Source organism: Cervus elaphus, chromosome 30, assembly GCF_910594005.1.
Source record: "Cervus elaphus chromosome 30, mCerEla1.1, whole genome shotgun sequence".
Taxonomy (NCBI): Eukaryota; Metazoa; Chordata; class Mammalia; order Artiodactyla; family Cervidae; genus Cervus; species Cervus elaphus.
This window is the reverse complement of record NC_057844.1, coordinates 76,222,137-76,243,586: the sequence shown is the minus strand read 5'-3', so window position 1 is coordinate 76,243,586 and position 21,450 is coordinate 76,222,137. Positions and strand designations below refer to the sequence as shown.

The 21,450-nt window shown below is 40.9% G+C and overlaps 1 protein-coding gene across 3 annotated transcripts in view; it reads right to left on the bottom strand.

Annotated features, from left to right (window-relative positions):
* PCCA (propionyl-CoA carboxylase subunit alpha) overlaps positions 1-21,450 on the bottom strand; it is a 346,757-nt gene that overhangs the window by 233,322 nt on the left and 91,985 nt on the right. For all 3 annotated transcript variants that reach the window (XM_043892480.1, XM_043892481.1, XM_043892482.1), the window contains one exon: positions 20,554-20,685. In XM_043892480.1, coding sequence (XP_043748415.1) covers positions 20,554-20,685 — 132 coding nt within the window. The remainder of the gene's footprint in view (positions 1-20,553; positions 20,686-21,450) is intronic.

Sequence of the window (21,450 nt, the reverse complement as noted above, 5' to 3'; positions counted from 1 at the left end):
ATTTTCCAGAAATAAAATAACTAAATTTCCAGTATCTATAGGAATTGCCAATTGTTCCCCTCAAAAAAAATTCCTTTAGTAATCTCCATTACCTTTTTTCTCATCCTTTTTTCGGGTACATAATTTTATCTTTACCAGTTGCACCTTGTTAATAGAAATTTAAAATCTTAAATTCCATGAACTATCTAGTGGGGGGAAAACTTCTCAAAAGCCATGAAAAGGAAATGCATTCTAAAACAGCCCACAGTAACACTGTAAGTCAACTTTATTTCAATAACAAATAAAACAGTACAAGGTAAGAGTTTATGAATGCAAGGATTAGTCATTGCTAAATAGCCACCAATGCTATTGAATGCACAAAAACTTGCCTTGAATCTAAACTATTTCATTGATCATTAACCCTCACCTAACACACCCAGCATAGGACACTCCTGATACATTTCCCCCATAAACAGCAAAGGAAAGCTGAAAAGATGTTAAATTCAAGTAAATCCTAGTAAATTTAACTTTTTAAATAATTTGGTGACATAAACTATCACAAGGAATGACGATAATGTTTTGAAACCACTGGCTGGTAAGATAGCCTGAATTTTCAGAAAATAAACTATCAAAGTAAATGCTGGTGTTTTTTTTAAGCTTTTACATTAATACTTTATAAAAATGTAGAGTAACCAAGTCAGAATCCTCCTCTCAAAATGGGGGGCGGGGGATGTTTATAACTGGTTCATTCATGTCTAATAAAAAAAAAAAAATCTTCCTTAAAAGTCTTCAGTACCTAATAACATCCCCTGAATAAGGAGGTTGGCAGGGGAAGTTGTCAGAAAAATTTAATTTCCTTTCATTAGCCAGTCTGCTCCACAAATAGGTGCTTGTTAAGTTCAAAGCGGTCCTGAAAGCGACATCAGTTTTAAGTCTTTTTTTTTTTTTTAAACTCCAAGCAGTCACATCTGCTAATGAGATTTTCCAAATAACAATTGTTTTCAAGTCAGAGATAAATCTATACTTCCCATTCTATCCCCTCCCCGAAAAAAAAAAAAAAAATCAAGGTTTACTGCTTTATCACACCTTGCTGTTTTCGCTGACCCTACATTCTCCAAATTTTAGCTTAAAGGGATAAAATTCCATGAAAAGGGTCATTTAAGAATGTTAGTGGTTTCCACACATTGAGTTTGAAGGTTCTTTGTTCAAGCCACTGACAGTTATTGGAGAATACTTCCCCTTAATAGCCTCTCTGTCAGGAAGTGTTAAACCTGCCAAATGCAGACAATTAGTGCCTCTCGAACAAAATACAGGAAGAGTGCTGGCTGATGGAGACTGGATTATAAGAAGTCTAGAAGGAAACTTTTAACGTGTCTTTTCTTTCAAACGTGTAATAGTATATTTGCAAAAGATATTCAAAGAAAAAAAAATAAACCCTGGTATCTAAAATGTTCATTACCTCGAGAGAACAGGCAAATATTAGCTCATTAGTAATATTTTAACATGCATTTATATATAAATATTATGGGGATGGACTGTGTACAGAGAGAGGTAACATTTACACAAAGCAAAACTTCCAAAAATTCTTCAGCTGCTACAAATCCAACTCTTGTATAAACAACCACAAAATAATCTTGTGTCTTAACTAATCAGTAACGCTTAAGTTATCCTACTGTAAAAAGCAAATTCACTAAATGACCTTCCAAGTAAAATCAAAGTCTTTAAAATTAGCTTTTCACTAGTCATTCAGTCACTGCAGAATTATTTTGTTAAGAACATATTATGTACTAGACACTAAAAACCTCTATTACTAGTTTTAATAATAAACTATTAAGTATACCTGGCTCCAATATGTTATTCCAGCACATAGTTTATATATTTATAAAACTACTTTAAAGGGATAAAAAGCCCGATATAGTTCAAAATTCAATGGCACTGACACATCCAAGTGCAACTCCCTTGTGGGGCTGAAAGGGAGGGAGGCTGACAGCCGCTCAGTCGTGTCTGACTCTTTGCAACCCCCGTGGACTCTAGTCCGCCAGGCTCCTCTATCAGTGGGATTCTCCAGACAAGAATACTGGAGCAGGTTGCCATTTCCTTCTCCAGGGGATCTTCCCGACCCAGGGATGGAACCAGGGTCTCCCGCACTGCAGGCAGATTCTTTACCATCTGAGCCACCAGGGAAGCCCTCCCTACAGGGCTAGAGGTAGAAAAACATTTCTTAGTAAAAAGAACTAAATCAACAACATCTTTAGACCAACAGTCATCAGGAAAACTGGGCAAAGGATTAAGTAAGAAGTTTATCTTAAATGAAATTTAAAAGGATAACATATAAAATATGTTCAACTTTAGTCACAATTACGAGACACTACTTTTCATCCACCAGAGTTTGAGAAGAGCCAAGAGCAGTGATCTGAAGGAGAACTAGCACTACTCTCCCTACTGGGTATAATCTTTTTAAAAAGAAACAGTCAGAATCTACCAAAAATTTGAGGGCATACATCTTTTGACCCAGAAATTTCATTTTGGAGAAGTTATCCTACAGATACACTCACATGCATGCACAAAGAGATATATATAAAGACATTTATTATTTTCACTTGGTTGGTGGTGGTTTGGTAAGGAAAGAAAATCAGAAGGAAAAAAAACAATTTAAAAGGCCTTAACTAAGGGAACTGGTAAACTGGTACCATAAATGGTACACATATCAACATGGAATACTATGCAGCCTTTGAAAAAATGAGGTTGCTCCATATGTTCTTCTTCATCCATTTGTGCATTAATTAGGAAAATATTTACTGGGCAATATTACATAAAATAGATTTTGCCCTCACGGAACATACAGCCGAATAAGAGAAACAGAGAAGAGAGTAAACAAATCAACTAGGACTTGAAATAAATGTTACATGGAAACCAAAGGGACAGAGGGAGCCATTAGGAGGAAGAATCCATTTTAGAAAGACTGCTCAGACAGGGGACTTCCAAAGTAAAATTTAAACTGAAACCCCAAGGGAACGGCAGTTAGCCACCATGGGAAGATTAAAAAGAAAGACTTCTAGACAAAAGGAACAACATGTATGAAAACCCCAGACTAGAAAGCTCGGTACAGATGCACAGTAAGGATGTGGCAGAAAAGCGCAGGAGAAGGCATCAATACAGGTAGAAGGTGTGGTCTGTTCTGACAGGACCTTACGGGATTCGGTCCGGTTCAAATGCCTTGGCACTAGGCAGGAGAAAGATGGTTCAGATTTAGGTTTCAAGAAGATAACCCTCACACACTAAAGAGATGCAAAATATGACATACACTGTGGGAGGAAAGGAAAGTTAGAGGACAACAAACAGCACGTGGCCTCATCTGCCTTAAGACAGAAAACCATACATCAATGCTTATAAAAACTTAACGTATGGACATATTAAAGAACTCAGCTTGAGTTACTGCTCAAAAATAGGACTGAAAGCTGGGGGGAAAGGGGGAACTTTACGTCTCATTGCATACCCTTAGGTTCACATTGAACTTTAAAAAAAAAAAAACCATAAAGATAAAAATTTCACACTACGTTCATAATTCAAAAATTAAATCAGGGCTTCCCTGATGGCTTAATGGTAAAGAAGCTACCTGCCAATACAGGGGACACAGGTTCGATCCCTGGTCCAGGAAGAGCTCACACGCCGGGGGACACCTAAGCCCATGCGCCACAACTACGGAGCCAGAGCGCTAGAGCCTGGGAGCCGCCCCGAGAGAATCCACTGCAGTGAGAAGCCCCAGCACCCCGACACAGAGCAGCCCGGCTCACCGGAACCAGAGAAAGCCCAGGCGCGGAAACAAAGACCCAGCGGAGCCACAGATAAAACAAACCCTGTTTAGAAAGCCAATCCGCCACACCTGAGGCAGTCATTCAAACGATCTTCCTAGTGATTTCCAGAGCACTAACTGTTAACAAAACACAGTGGTGGTGGTGGTTTAGTTGTTCAGTCATGTCCAACTCATGAGACCCCCACAGACAGCCTCCCAGGCAAGGATACTGGAGTGGGTTGCCATTTCCTTCTCCAGGGGATCTTCCCGACCCAGCGATTGAATCTGGGTCTCCTGCACTGGCAGGTGAGTTCTTCACTGCTGAGCCACCAGGGAAGCCCCACAAAATGTAGTATATTCCCAATATCTGCTTTGAATTTTCATGACTTCTCACTGCCTCAGAGCCAAATTTCAGCTCCTCCACTCGGCTTCTATACTAGTTCCTGTCATTCTGAGCCACCAGTCCATTCTAGACTCTCTATCCCAATGCCAGGCACTCTCTCCAGCCTTTCCTCAACCAACTTGGCTCAGCCAGAAACTCTGTTCGCCTTCACCAAACCAACTCATAGTACTGTATGTCCCACACTGGGCCCTGAAGGCACAGGAGAGAAAAGGAAAGGCTCCTCTGTAATTGTAAAAAATTATAATATTACAGCCCAGCCCTCGTGCAGTCTGTATCAGGACTTCCCTGGTGGCTCAGACGGTAAAAGCATCTACCTGCAATGCGGGAGACCTGGGTTCGATCCCTGGGTTGGGAAGATCCGCTGGAGAAGGAATCTATAGCCTAGAGGAAAAGACAGATCTTAAACATGACTGCGCAGCAGCTAAGAAATCAGCACGGAGAGGCGTGCTGCAGCAGCACAGAGGGCAGGCGACCACAGGGGACCTCGAACTCAAAAACGGTCTCAGGAGGCTGCTCAGACGCAGTGACTTTGAAAAGAGACCTAGGAAATGAAGTCACAGTGGGACACACTCAAGGAGGCTGGGGCCTGAGAGTCAGCCCACTGCGGAGTGAGGCAAGGCCTCACGAAAAAGCAAGAACTCCAGCTTAAGAGCAAGGAAATGAGGGGAATTGCTTTGGCAGCCTTTGGCAGACTTTTAGCACAGAATTTACTTATTATTTGTGTATTGTCTTACCCTGTGTAGCCCCTGATCCCAATAAAATGCAAGCTCCAGAAGAGTAGAAATCTCTGTCCCGTTTGCTCAGCGATATATTTTCAGTGCCTAGAACAATGCCTGGCACATGCAAGAAACAGCTGTTGAGTGAAAGACCGAATGAAGGAAGGAACAGATGAATTCTTTAGAGAGAGGTGAAAGGGATCTGTGGAGTCCAGCCGGGAAGCGGCAGTCTAGGTGAGAGACAAATGACTATTTTCTCTTAAAGTGAGGGGTGCTTGCTTCGAGCTTCACCTAGACATCACTCTCTTTAGAAAGCCTCTCCAGTCCGATGCCAGGTTAGGTGTCATTGCCCTGTGATCACATTACACTCTGTCCCTCCATTAGGACGGCCCCTGCCACACTTCATCTCCAGGAGCGCCGTGACTAGCTCACTCGCTCTCTCTGCTGAATCCCCAGAGCTTAGCAAATCAACACAGTACTTGTTGAATGAATAAACAACCATCCATCAGCCTCCAAAGAAATCAGTCTGTTGTGACAAGACGATCCCCTGAATGACTGACTCCAGTGCCAACAGCACTTCTCATCTCAGGAGCATCGACGTCAGAAGGGGGTGAACCTGCATCCAGAGAGACGGAGCGGCTGGTCCAAGCTCCCGTATCTGAGTGATACACAGGAAGGGGGTGCTGTGCACTCATCAGGAGCAGGGGCTCAAGAGCCAGACAGGCTCTGGTTCTGCCCTAACATTTTGATGAATGAAATACCTTCGACACCAGGCAAAACCAACTCCGGGTATTGACCCTCACGTCTTAATTCTCAGTCAGGCACTTTTCTCACTGTATCAAACAATTTCAAGTTTTGAAACTTATGTTTTCAAAAAAAAACCTACTCCTAAAAAGGAATATATAATGCTATCCATATAAGGATTTTTAAATAAACATTTCATTAATTTTTTTTAAAAAGTCAAACTTTACGTGGTAGTTACCTTTCAAAATGAAGGGTCACAGTTTGAGTTATACTAAAAAGTAATAGAAAGCAGGTACACCTCAACTTAAAGATATTAAACTTTATTTGATAAAAATGTAAAATAAGTATTAAACTTCATTTTACCAAATACATTTTGCCCTTTACTTATATAAAATAAATCTCTTTTAAGCAGAACATCCTTACTTCTTTTACTTCACAAACTTGGCAATATTTGAAGAAAAAGTAGTATTGATTCTGTTCAACACTTTTACTTTAGAACATCCTTAAGACAGTCCTCACATCTCTCAAGTGGACACTAATCCCCTTGAAATGGAAAAAGAGCCAAATATGAAAATTTCAACAGAAAGAACAAAACAAATTTGATGCTATTGCTTCCCTTAATTTTCAACTGAAGTATCTATAATATATTTGTTTTAATATCGAAGCATTAAGAAAACACAGAAAAGTACAAAGATAAAAGAAAAACATATTAAGAATAGTAATAATCCTGATGACTTCAACTCAAGAGGTAGGAGAAATGATCCAATGACATTACTTGATTTTCTTCCTTAAGCAATAAAAATTCCTGTCATTCATTCTGTAATCCCAACCTGTCTTGAACTAAACTCAGTTTCTAAAGTTATTTAATGCATGGAAATACTGATGAGGAAAGCATTAAGCTATAAATTCTAAAACAGCAGTTCAAGAAATGGAGAAAGAGGAAAGAAGCCAACAGAACCAGTAATCATTTCTTTTACTCCTTTATTTTAGCACAACTTGCATTAAGTGAGCTTTATCATCCAACCCAAGAATAAAACAGTGAAAAATTCTGTTTTACAGAGAATATGGTGGGAAGGGTAAGTGATGTTGCTATAACCAAGTAAGTGAAAGTGAAATTGCTCAGTCTTGTCCGACTCTTTGCGACCCCATGGACTACAGCCTACCGAGGCTCTTTCCATGGAATTTTCCAGGCAAGAGTACTGGAGTAGGTTGCCATTTCCTTCTCCAGGGGATCTTCCGGACCCAGAGATCAAACCTGGGTCTCCTGCATTGCAGGCAGATGCTTTACCATCTGAGTCACCAAGGAAGCCCTAAGTAAGTAGATCACAAACATGTAAAAAGAAACTAAAAAAAGAACTGGCTGCCTTTTCTTGCAAGCCTAATATACCTGCTGGGTTTCCCTGGTAGCTCAGCTGGTAAAGAATCTGCCTGCAATGCAGGAGACTCCAGTTTGATTCCTGGGTCGGAAAAATTCCCTAGAGAAGGGACAGGCTGCCCACTCGAGCATTCTTGGGCTTCCCCGGTGGCTCAGACAGTAAAGAATCCGCCTGCAGTGCAGGAGACCTGGGTGTGATCCCTGGGTTGGGAAGATCCCCTGGAAGAGGGCATGGCAACCCACTCCAGGGGAGAATCCCATGGACAGAGGGGCCTGGCAGGCCACAGTCCAGATGCAACTGAGCAACTAACCACAGTGTACCTGTTAATGGTCTTCAGCACCCACCTGTGAGGCAGGGAGGCCCAGTAGCTAAGAGCAAAGATGCTGGGGCCAAAAGGCATGGGCTTCGATGAGGACTCATTGATAGTGAACGTGTTACCTACCAGTGGGCCTCTCTGGAATTAGGTTTTCTCATCTGTAGGATGGACACAGTATCTCATAGGGGTTATTAAGAAGATGAAATCAGTAACGGATGAAACACAATAGAACAGAATCTGGGAAGAAGTAAGCACTCAGGATGGTAAATCTGATAAAATGGGCCGCCCAGACCCCCAACTATCAAGTGTGGTTCTCTCCTGCCTGGCCCTGGGTGTTCTATCCTGGGATCATCACTCATTCTGAAACTGCATGTTACAGAATACAGAACTAATACTGGTGCTACAACACTTCAAAAAATGTGTCTAGGGAACCTCCAGTGCACTTGCCTGGATCAGCTGATCTGCGCACTCTTCCAAGTGGGTGAGCAGGGCTTGTCTTGGGTGGGGAAGGGAAGGAAAATCTGTAACAAAGACGCAGATTCAAATAGTCCTCCTTGACACCGAACACCCCGTTTCCTTCTACAGTGATGCTGGTGTCAAACACCACCTCCACCATCTGCGAGTCAGACCACACCTCTCCTCCCTCTCTCACCACAGCCAGCCTACTTACCAACCCCAAATTCTGGGCTCACTGGACGCGAGCCCTGCTACTCATCCCTACGGGAAGCTATCTGGGAGTTTACTTACATCAGCTGGTTTTTGAACAAAGTATTGACTGCTTTTGAAGAAAAAAAAAATCACTGCTTCAAGACATTATGGGGGAATGTTCTATCTGCGCACAAAAAGCTATACACCCTCAGTTCAGTTCAGTCACTCAGTCGTGTCCGACTCTCTGCGACCCAGCAGACTGCAGCACGCCAGGCTTCCCTGTCCATCACCAACTCCTGGAGCTTAATACCCCCTCAAGTCATATACAAAAGTAAAGCAGAACTTCCAACAATCCTGGGTTCAAGAAATAGGCTCCGCTGACGTGTTTTCCAGATGACTCCGAGTCAGACAGAAGACTCTTTCTGCTTAATTTATTTGCAAATCTAAATTTTAGCACACATTTCTCTAATTGTAAAACAGCGTAATAAACATGGCTGAATGAATCTTTTTTTTTTTTTCCAGAAAATATAAAGCCTCTGAAGAAGCATAATCAGGAAAGTTACTCTTGGTTTAACAGGGAAAAAGGATACTGATATCTAACAGAATACTTTTTGATTACTAGGAAAGAGCTTTTCTTTTTTGGTTTTCTAAATGATTCCCTTCACACTAGTTTTTTGTAGTTATTATTTGGCTTTCTACTAAAGCAAAAGTGCAGTGTTGAAAATCTGGCTAATGAGGTGATAAAAATAATTACTACTGTGAACCTACAGTATTAACCTCGTTCAACTACGTTACCATAACTCTGAGATGCAAATATTACTGTTCTCTCTTACAGAACAACAGAAACTCAGATAAGTTTAACAAATATCCCAGGAAAAAAGTAGGTATTAGAACCAAACAAAGCAATTTGACCACTGGTGGTTCCTCCCTCTGCTTCACCCCTGACATCTAAGGGATCATGAAATAATCAACCTCCAGCGTTTCCCCACACTGCCTACTTGGCTCCATCCTAACACCTTACTTTAGGCCCCCATCATTTCTTGTCTGGATTAAAGGAAATGCATTCTAATTGGCCCACCAACCTCAATCAAGCTTTGCACTGTTCTAATCCATTTTCCACATCACAAATGTAAATAAGTTTTCTAATTCCACAATTTTGATCATGTTAGCTCTTCTACATGAAACCAGAGACTCCCAAAGCCACAAAAATGATACCCAAGCACAGCATTCGAGGCCACACGTGGGCTCAGTCACTCATTCGTGTCCAACTCTGCAACCCTACGGACTGTAGCCCACCAGGCTCCTCTGTCCGTGGGATTTCCCAGGCAGGAATGCTGGAGTGGGCTGCTGTTTCCTCCTCCAAGGGAATCTTCCCGACCCAGGGACCGAACCCACCTCTCCTGTGTCTTCTGTGCTGCGGGTGGATTCTTTACCACCGAACCACCAGGGAAGCCCCGAGACCACACATATCTGGACCCTGATTATCTGTTCGGCCCCGTCTTACTGCAGCCCCTCACAGGGCATCCCCACAGTTTTTTAAAGCTCCCGTGGCTGCCCAGCTCTGACAAGGTATTTTCCCTGACCATAATGGTGCGTTTCCATCATTAGCCTGACTTTTTTAGCTAGCTCACTGCTACTCAGACTTCAAGTAATCCTTAAATATCCTTCCCGTGGACGTTCTGCCGTGACGCCCTGAAACGAGGTTAGGGGCCCTCCTACATGGGCCCCACACACTCTTAGCCTCACGTTATCAGAATGTATTAAATTGCCTGTCTACTTGTAGGTCTCCCTGAGGGGAGATGAAGCTCTTTGAATTCAGGGTCTGTGGCTGGTTGTTTTTTTTTTCGTTATTGTTGCTGTTTGGTTAAACAAGTAGCTGGGATTCCAACCCTGTCTACCAGGGGCTTCAGAAAAACACTCTTCACTCTGTTCTCAAGCCCCTGAGATCTGGTTAGTGAGATACTGAATACAATGAAAGGCAAATACTTGATACCAGATGAGGACCTGAACACTTGACTACTTTAAGTAACACTTGAACATAACATTAGTTTCTCTCTCATGAAAACAGCAACTCAAGAACAAGACAAAAGGAAATCATTCCAGAAGACTCCTTAAGTACAACACACAATAGTTTAAAAGAACGTGGTAAACCATCTCCATGGAACCTCCAAATAACATTCAATTATTCAAACAGAAAAGGAACAAAGGTTTTAAAGAGAGATATAACAAACTGAAACCACATTAGTCTACTCAAGCACTTGGAGGGGGAAAAGGCAGAATATAGTTGCCAAGAAAAAGAACTGCCTTAAAAATACCACAGATCAAGGGGGGGGAAGAAAGAATGGATTTTAAAAAGATGGAATAAACTACAAGGTATTCCAAAAATTTACACTGTTTATCTACATCAGCAAACCTCTACCTGCATAAATACCATCAAAAGCAATCTTTTACCTAACAAATCTAAACTACAAAATGTGAAAATTAGTGTAGTTTCAAATTAAAGTGGAGTTACTACAGGATTCTAAAATAATCATTTAAAAGGAAAAAAAAGTATCACTTCTTATATCAGAAATAATTAAAAGCAAACTAGAAATAAAACTAGTATTAAAATGTATCTGAAAAACAAAAGGGTATTCCTTAAAATTATTTTTTAAATATTTATCTGAAAACTATATCCTACAGATTCAATTGCAGCTTAACAAATTCATTCAGACAAGATGTGTTTGGAACTGTACACTACAGTCAAAGTTAACACAGGCAATGAAAATCCATCATTATTTAAGAGTATTAAGAGGATCTTAAAAATCACCTAAGGCATACAAGGAGACAATAGTGAAAAGACAGTGGATTTCTTTTCCTCAAATTTTCTACTTTTCCCTATTTTCCAAATTAACAGAGGTTGGAAATTCAAATACAGTTTGCCGAGTGAAGCCTCCCTGAAAAGAAAACCAAGAACACCTGTTGATGAAGCAAAACCAAGCTTACAATTAATAATACCTACTTCAGTAAAGGACACCATCATTTTGATGCAATTCTGGAGGTTTCACTGGGATCAGTTCAAGTCCTGCTAAAAGTCACAGTTCAAGATCCCAGCTTCAAAAATCGCAATGTTCCTCTGATACCCACAGAGGCCCCCACCCATGGATCTCCCCAACCACAATATGGAGAAAAATTTCACATTGGGGAGAGCTCCAAAAAAACCAACATTTTTTTGTTCCAAGCCCATAAGACCAAGTTCACTGGGAAACAGACGAGCGTGGGACCTGTAAGTCCACCTTCACGCAGGCTCCAGGAGCCAGTGAGTTCAGAAGGTCTCAAGGGTATTCAAACAGGACAAAATCTGCCTGGAAACCCATATCAAAACTTTAAGGACTTTCCCCTGTTTTTTGTCCGTGGGAGCCTGGGGCTGGTAGATCTCCCTTCCAAATGCTCAGCCACCAAGGCCCTGCACATAGTCAGGTCTCTGATAAGAGATGGCCAACCATGATTTGATAAGCCAGTATAAGACGTTCATAGGAGGTCTGTCTCAGGCTGCCTGTGCTGTGAGTCAGACTGCTTCTCGTCAAACATATTAAATCTGTAACTCAAACTCCTGTTCTTATCTTTCTACATGGCATGATTTCACCAAGCGTAATTTAGAATTACAACAGATTCTTTCGAAAGCTTTTGGTATGAGTGGTTCATTTGAGAGGCAACTTAAGAAAAAACAGGGGTTTGCAAACTCTTAAACATCTAGTTTCGCATTTTTTAAATCAACATGAAGACGCTAACAGAAGAAATTCAAACGCCAAATTTGCTTCCTTATGAAATTCACAGGGAAGACAAGGTTCATAGAGAACAGCAAAGGCACAGAAAAAGCCAAATGAAAAATGCAAAAAACTTACAACTGTCTCAAACCTACTAGTCTTTATCCTGCTCTTCCTGTTCCTCTATTCCATGTTTCTCCACCTTCCCCTGCCCTGTTCTTCCTTCCTCTGACTTGTTGCTGTCCTTTTCTCCTGGCTGACCAGAAACTTCTCAACGAGGGCAAGTTCTATGGCTGAAGTAAACCTCGGTCTCATTCTGAACTGAGAGGCATTACCAAAGATTTCCCAAAGCCTCCACAAAACAGAAGTTTATGGAGAAACAGAGTATTCTAGGAGTGTATAATCTAAGGTACCCAAGTTTATATCAACTGGTTCATACTGCTAGCAAGAGCCTCAGACAGAAAATACTGGATTAATGGGGAGAAGAGGAAGATCCTGAGAGTGACTTGAGACCCCTAACCATATAAAAACAGAGGTTTAGAAAAACTGTACATGATGGGCAAGGTCTTTGGGAGACTACCACCAAAATCTGCCCTGTGAAGTTAGATTGGACTCTAATGCAGTTCTGCTGGCAGAGAGAGCAAAGTCCTCTGGAGACATTAGAGATGGGTCTTTAATGCCCTTAGACAGGATTCAAGGGGAGACCCCAAAGCACTTGCAACCCCAGCTCTCTCTTCACGTTTTGTGAGCAGCCTTCAACCAGCAATGGGAAATTTCATGAACAAAAACTGGATGGAAAATAGCCACACTTTCAGGTCTTCAATTTCATACTATACATTTTAAAGGAGCCTCAAAAAAAAAAGCAGAATAAGGCCCAGAATAAACTAATGCCCTTACAGATAAAATCAGATGCTCCCATTTCAGATATTAATATAGTCTTCTGACAAAGACACCAGCAGATTTTGTAACCAGAAGTGACAATCAGTAAAGAATTGCTTGGTATTAGCCAAGATAATGAAGGAAAAGACTATAATATAGACAGGGTTTCAAAAGTGAATCAAGTACCCATTTCACCCATCAACTCAAAAGGAGAAATTTCAATAATTACTAATTATTGATACTGCTGGTCCACTATCAACCTTAAATCCCACCATTGTTACACAAGCCCTCTCTGAGTGTCAACAAAGTACTCAGATAACGGGTATCTCTAATACTTGTCACGTGTTCCATGTACCAGCACCCAGCTTTGAATCTTTATTCAAGGAACATTCTGGAGAAGGAAATGGCAACCCACTCCAATATTCTGGCCTGGAAAATCCCATGGACGGAGGAGGCTGGCAGGCTACTGTCCATGGGGTCACAAAGAGTCAGACACAATTGAGCAACTTCACTTCTCCTTTCTCCTATGAGACACTATACTCATTGACTCATAAAAGAGAACGCAAATAGAACTTTTAGATCAAATGCTCTCCTAATGACCTCTTCCTTGAACTCCCGAGGACTCTGCTACTCATCAAGACAAAATTAATTTGGACCCCAAGCCCAAACTGAATATCTCAAGAAGGCCAGATTTCTTGTTTTATATATATAATGTATGTATGTGTGTGTATATATATATATACATACACACATACCATTATACTGGCTGAATAGATCAAGGCTCAGAAAACCTCTACCCAAATGCTAGGCTTTCCTGGTGGCTCAGATGGTAAAGAATTTGCCTGCAATGAAGGAGACCCGGGTTCAATTCCTGGGTCAAGAAGATCTTCTGGAGAAGGAAATGGCTACCCACTTGAGTATTCTTGCCTGGAGAATTCCATGGACAGAGGAGCCTGACAGACTACAATTCACAGAGTCAGAGAGTCGGACATGACCGAGTAACTAACACATTCAAACTCTCTGAGATGAGAATGTAAGGAAGGACGAAAACCCAATAGCTGACAGCCTAATCAAGAAGACACTTATCATGCTCTTCTTGGGGTCTTTCAAGGCTGGAATCAAGGTATGGGCCAGACAGCATTTTCATTTAGAGGCTCAACTGGGAACAAATTCAACATCATTCAAGGGCCTGGCAGAATTTATTTCCTTGTGGCTGGAGAACTGATGGCCCCCCTTTCTGCTGGCTCGGAATGGAGATCACCTTCACTTTGATCCTTGGACGGTGTCTGCCATTCACTGCTGTGTGACTTTCCTCAACATGGCTGCTGCCTTCATCAAGCCAACACCTAGAATCTGTTCTCCAGTCTCCCAGAAAGGAGTCTTTTAGGATAAAACACAATTACAAGGAGTGACACTCAATTACTCTGCCCTATTAAAGCAAGTGAAAGCAGTGATATTTCATCACCTTTGCCATATAATGTAACTTAATGAAGGGAGTGACACGCCATCACCCTTTGCCATAGTCTTTGAGTGAGGGAGGCGAGGCAAACTGACGAAGAGGGGATTACACAAAGGCGTGGATGCCGGGAAGGTCCTCAAAAACTTAAACACAGAATTATCACATGACTCAGCAATTCTACTCCTGAGTATATATCCAAAAGAACTTCAAACAGATATTCAGCAATATACCTGCACACAAATGCTCACAGCGACAATATTCACAATCACCAAAAAATAGAAATAATTCAAATGTCCACTAACCAATAAATACATCTCTTACAGAAACAAAAACAAGCCAAAAAAAAAACAAAACCCCAGTGGTATTGTCATGCAAGGGAATATTATTCATCCATAAAATAAGGAATGAAATACTGATGCATGCTACAACACGAATCCTGTATTGTTTCACTTACTATTAAGCATATTTAAAATTCTTATTTTCATATACAGTAGTTACAGTTATAGAAGATTTAATTTCCTTGTAGGTTCAAATTGTCTGGTGAAATTCTTTATATGTTTAGCTATTTTCTCCACATTTCCCCCAAATTTCTTTAACACAGTAGTCACACTTATAGTCTTTTCAGCCAATTTTAGTGTCGAGTGAGAGCACATGAGGGTCTATTCTAATGTCTGTTTTACTGTTTCTCTTGGTTTTTAGTAGTTATGTGTTCCCCTCTTTCGGTGCGTCAAATAAATAGGCACTAAATGACAGATAATTTATATACAACGGTGTGTGTATAAACTGTATCCCCTTGAACACTATTCATCCAACAAATATTCAGCCAGCACTCACTGTGCCAGGGACCATGTGCAAGTGATGCAGTAAAAACAGCACAACCTTTGTTAGCAAGCAGCTTACTACCCAGAGGCAGATACTTAACCCACCGCTATGATGGGCAAAAGGGCCTATAAAACAAGGTTGCTGCTATACATCTTCCCTCTGTTACCTCCTCTCTCCCTGGATCACTCCAGTCACGTAATTCCACACTGTTTACTCAACATCAAGTACTCTTTAACCTCAATACTTTGGCACTTGTGAACAGTTCCTACTCAGTAAACCTTGTTTTTCTCCCTGATTATCACATGGCACGCCCTGTGACGTCCTTAGATGGCTTGCAAAACCTCGCTAAAAAATGTGAATAAACTCTACCCTAGAGCATGCCCTTTCCCCGTTCCCTGTCCTATGTTTCTTATTTTTTATGTATTGTTTGCCTCCTTCGATAGCGTATGTTCTATGAGGGCAGGAATGGTTTGGTGGTTTTGGTCTATTTTGACCCCTGCTATATCCAGGCACTTCAAACAATGTTAGACAAACGGCATGCACTTGTTAAATACCTACTGAATAGACGAGGAAATAAATAGTTTTAAACACGACAAACCAAGTATAGGGTTGCTGTTGTTCAGTCACTCAGCTGTGTCCAACTCTTAGCGACACCACTGCCTGAAGCTGTCTTTCACCCCAGCTGCCCTATCCTTCACTGTCTCCTGGAGTTCACTCAAACTCATGTCCACTGAGTCACTGATGCCATTCAACCAGCTCATCCTCTGTTGCCCCCCTTCTCCTCCTACCTTCCATCTCTTCCACTGAGTTGGCTCTTAGCATCAGACAGCGAAAGTACTGGAGTTTCAGCTTCAGCATTAGTCCTTTCAATGAATATTCAGGGTTGATTTCCTTCAGGATTGACTGGTTTCATCTGTGTGCTAAGAGACTCCTAAGGGTCTTCTCCAGCACCATGACTAGAAAGCATCAATTCTTTGGCACTCAGCCTTCTTTATGGTTCAACTCTCACATCCATACATGACTACTGGAAAAACCATAGCTTTGACTATACAGACCTTTGTCAGCAAAGTCATGTCTCTGCATTTTAATATGCTGTCTAGGTTGGTCATAGCTTTTCTTTCAAGGAGCAAATGTCTTTTCATCTTGTGCTGCAGTCACTGTCCACAGTGATTTTGGAGCTCAAGAAAAGAAAATCTGGCACTGTTTCCACTTTTTCCCCATCTATTTGCCATGAGGTTCTTTAGTTCCTCTTCACTTTCTGCCATAAGGGTGGTGTCAACTGCATATCTGAGGTTATTGATATTTATCCCAGCAATCTTGATTCCAGCCTGTGCTTCCTCCAGCCTGGCATTTCTCATGATGTACTCTACATATAAGTTAAATAAGCAGGAAGATAACATATAGCTTTGATGTACTCCCTTCCCAATTTTGAAGCAGGTCATTGTTCCATGTTTGGTTCTAACTGTTGCTTCTTGTCCTGCATACAGTTTTCTCAGGAGACAGGTAAAGTGACCTGTTATTCTCACCTCTAGAAGAATTTTCCACAGTTTGCTGTGATCCACACAGTCCAAGGCTTTAGCATAGTCAACGAAGCAGAAGTAAATGATTCCCTAGAATTCCCATGCTTTTTCTATGATCCAACAGGTACTGTCAATTTGATCTCTGGTTCCTCTGCCATTTCGAAATCCAGCTTGTACATCTGGAAGGGCTTGGTTCACATACTGCTCAAGTCTAGCTTGAAGAATTCTGACCATAATCTTGCTAGCATGCGAAACAACTGCAATTGTACAGTAGTGTGAACACTCTTTGGTCATTGCCTTTCTTTGGGGTTGGAATGAAAACTAACCTTTTCCAGTCTTGTGGCCACTGCTGAGTTTTCCAAATTTGCTGGCAGATAGAGTCCAGTCCTTTAATAGCATCATCCTTTAGGATATGAGATAGCTCAACTGGAATTCCATCATCTCTACTAGGGTAATTAAGGGAAAATATATAGTAGAGGACCTAATACATACAGTCAAGCAATGCTTCTGTGAGAAATATTTTGTTTAAGCCAAGACCTAAACTATGTGGAGAAGGCAATCAAGATCAAAGATTAAAACAGAATCAACACACCCACGTCAGAATTAGGCCAGAAGTTTCAAAAATCTGAACAATACCACAGAAGATTGGCTCATCCAATGCAAAGAGCAAGCTGACACAGTTTCAGTTTGAAGAGAAAAACACAGGAGAACTATTCAAAGGATTTAAATCAGTCATCATTGAAGAGTTTCTAAGCACAAGCATATGATCAAATCAGGATATCTGAAACATCACTCAAGTTTTAGTATCAAAAAGTAACTGGACGGGACCGAGACTGGCTACAAGGAGAGGACTTAGAAGGTTGGTGAAGTAATCCAGTCCATACGGTGTTAGCTGGTACCTGGAGTTAGTGTGAGGACAAAAAAAAAAAAGAAAGTAATAGATCAGAAAGATATTTAAGTAAGTCTCTGTAGCAGTATTTATCAACAACTCCTGAGTTTCCAGCTGGTGAAATGCTGGCATTTTCCCAGGCAGGAAAGAATGAAAAATGAGACGCTTAGAGTAGGAGTCAGCAAACTTTTTTCTGAATAGGCCAGCTAGTAAATAGTCCAGGCATTGTGGGTCTCTGACACAGTTATTCAACTCGGCCATTATCATGGCAAAGCAGTCACAGACACCTGTAAAGGAAAAAGCATGGCTGTGTTCCAATAAAATTTTATTTACAGAAATAGGAGCTCATGGAGCCACCAAATGGCAGTCCCTGGCTAGAGAGAAGAGGATGAGGTGGGCTTCCAGCTTGTTACTTTCATGGTATCTCAATGGCATCAAGTCAACTTGTCTAAGAAGCAACTGGATATGCAGTTCTAAGGTGATATCTTTTTCGGGTTCCAAAATCACTGCAGATGGTGACTGCAGCCGTGAAATCAAAAGACGCGTGCACCTTGGAAGGAAAGTTATGACCAACCTGTGAAAGCGAAAGTCCCTCAGTCGTGTCTGACTCTTTGTGACCCTGTGGACTATACAGTCCATGGAATTCTCCAGGCCAGAATATTGGAGTGGGTAGCCTTTCCCTTCTCCAGGGAATATTACCAACCCAGGGACTGAACCCAGGTGTCCTGAATTGCAGGCAGATTCTTTACCAGCTGAGCCACAAGGGAAGCCCACCTAGACAGCATATTAAAAAGCAGAGACATTACTTTGCCAACAAAGGTCTGTCTCGTCAAAGCTATGGTTTTTCCAGTAGTCATGTATGGATGTGAGAGTTGGACTATAAAGAAAGCTGAGCACCAAAGAATTGATGCTTTTGGACTGTGGTGTTGGAGAAGACTCTTGAGAGTCCCTTGGAATGCAAGGAGATCCAACTAGTCCATACTAAAGGAAATCAACCCTGAATATTCATTGGAAGGACTGATGCTGAAGCTCCAATACTTTGGCCACCTGATGTGAAGAGCTGACTCATTTGAAAAGACCCTGATGCTGGGAAAGATTGAGGGCGGGACGAGAAGCGGATGACAGTGGATGAGATGGTTGGATGGTATCACCGACTCAATGGACATGAGTTTGAGCAGACTCCTGGAGTTAGTGATGGACAGGGAGGCCTCGCGTGCTGCAGTCCATGGGGTCGCAAAGAGTCAGACACGACTGAGCGACTGAACTAAACTGAACTGAAGGTGATATCTAGAAGAGACAATAGGTCTGAGACCTGAAACCATATAAATAAGTTATATTGCTTAGAATGAGTCTGTACAATAAGAGAAAACTCAGAATAAAATCAACATTTAAGGGACAAAATTAGGATAAAAACATCAGCATGAATGCTAAGAATGAAGCATTTAAACAAGTCAAGAATACAAAAACAAAACTAGAACTAACAGTAATGTGCCAGAAGTATTTCAAGAAGCAAAGAGTAGCCAAGAAACTAAAAGGCTTTGAAAAGATAGAGGTAAGTACACATCGTACAATAAGCACACAGTGTAACATATATATGACACAACATGTCAGCACATAAAGTTCTCCTGATCTTTAATCTCTGAAATTAAATTGTGTAAGTTGTTGTGTAAGTGCCCAGAAAAAATTTCTGGGGAAATCCCTGTCCTTACACTTTTTATAGACCAGTCACTGAGGACAGTTTTATATTGTAAAAGATCACTGATATTTAGTCAACTATAAAACTGTCTTAAAGTAGTTCTTATTTTGTACTGTTTTTATTTTTACCTGTTATTTTTCTGTGTACTTTAGGACCTACATACTTGGAAAAAGGAATACTCTAGATATTAATAGATATTAATTAGAATACTTCCTGGTTGCTTAAAAATATATATATAACACACACTGGATTTTGCGAGAGGGAACGGTTCTGGTAACCTTCACAAAAAAAATGTCAATGGGAATGAGGAAAGGAAAAAGATGCAGACTACAGCTAAGGGGTAAAGTGTGAAAATGAAAGCGAGTGAGGACAATTCTTCTAAGGCTGTGAAAGGAAGGAGAACTAAGGCGGCAGCCGTGGTGTGACAAGAGGTTCCCGTGCTCTCAGAAGAGGAGGAAGGCAATTTCTCTCCCTGCAAACTGGAAGCACCGCGGTGTGAGGGACCACCGGCGTCTTTTATCACCATGAGCTACTCAGTCAGCTCAGGGGTCAGTACCTTTTTGACTGATTGAGTACGTTTAATAGCAGAGATAATGGAAGGGTGCTAAAAGACAAGGAGAGTCTGAAGACATGAAGAGAGAAAATACCATCAGTGACGACTGCGGCCCGTGAGGGCAATACAGCCTGCATCTGGGACATAAGAGGAAGAACTGGCTTTACGGAGGATGGGGAATATCTATTCATTGTATGATGAAAGAAGAAAAACAATGGATGATTACGTATTAAGGTAAATACAGGTAAATATGGACAAGAAGTTGAGGATATTTCCTAATCAGGGGCCCAGCTTGCTAACTACCCTGTAATGCGTGAAATAACCCAGCACAATGATGAAGAATTGCCCAGCTCAGAAAGGGCAGTAAGAAACACTGAGAAAAAAAGGTCTTGCAGACTAATTCAAATCGCAAGGTCAAAGTCTACTAAGGGACTCTTCATGAGAAAAAAAAATGACTTAATTTTTCCTTGATGGTGGGGAGCAGCGTAGAGAGGGAGGGAAGACACACACTCTGATTTCTGCCTTTCTTCCTTAGAAGCCTTCAGCTGCTGCAGAAGCTGTTGGGTTGAGGAGATGTCCTTGGGATCTACAGTGACACACAGCCATACCACCCTCCACCAGAAACACGTGTACGACTTACGTTTTATGCATATGGACAGGAGCTCACCGGAAAGACACAGCAACATCATGTTTCAAACATTAAAGAAAAACCACCAATAAATGAAATCCATATATCTAACAGCACATTTCTTTATCACCAAGTTTTATCCTATGAAAGTCAAATACTCATTAAATACAATGCTTAAGTGGCTTCTTCCTCTTTTTAACTTGTGCCATTCAAAATAATCCAAGTGTAAAAAACATGGATTTTTTTTTTAATCCAACATTAACATTTTAAAAAGCAAAAACTGAAAAAAAAAAAGAAAGCAAAAACTGCATTTTATTTTACACTTTGGACAAAATGTTTGACCTCAGGACATGTACTGGAACGATTAGAGTAAAACAGTTTCTCACCTTGACCACTCCATCAAAGCCAGGGATTGTGTTAACCTTTGCTTTCTTAGCTAATAATTTGCTTTCAATCTTGTCACCCATGGCTTGAATAGCATGTGTATCAGGTCCAATGAAAATGACATCTTCTGCTGCCTGTGGAGAAAAGCAAGTAGAAATTTGTAACAAAAACATTACAGTGCTTGATATGGAGTCACAGTTTCATAAGAATAAAAACTCATATGTATACTTACTAGTTACTCACAGGCCATAAACAACTTAAAAGCAAGCAATTGAGCCAACACGTTACAATATATAATACAGTATTTCATACAGTTTAAGTGCACAAAGATACATGAAACAAAGTCAGGTCAGAGAAAAATAACTAAAAGAACTCCTATGTGATATTAACAGTAATCTTTGGAAAAGCAAATTCTATGGTGTTGGAGCTATATCTAGTACTCTGCCACCCAATCTAAACAGTAAATTCACCTTTCAAATGTCTTACAAATCTTTGTATTCTCAATGGCCCGCAGCACAATGCATTTTCAATGAATACCAACTCTCTGTCGGGCTTTGAGCTAAGTAGAGGGGATAACCTGGATGAAACTCACAGGATATCAATTAATTCAAGGGGACATGAACAGATCACCAGTACCTCAGAGAAAGAGACAAATTTAAGTATGGAATGTTAATATCCTTGTGACTACAAGAAATGAATGAAGAACACAGTTGCAATTTACCAGGTAGAGTTAATGGTTTCAATAAAAGCCACTAAAATCACATTTAGTTCCCCAGCAATAGGTTGATGTTATTAAAGCAAACAAAAAGCTCATGGACACTAACATGGAACAGAACAAAATACGACGGAGTTAGTGCCACTATAGAGCATGGTCTAGAGAAATAAAGAAGGGGTTTGCT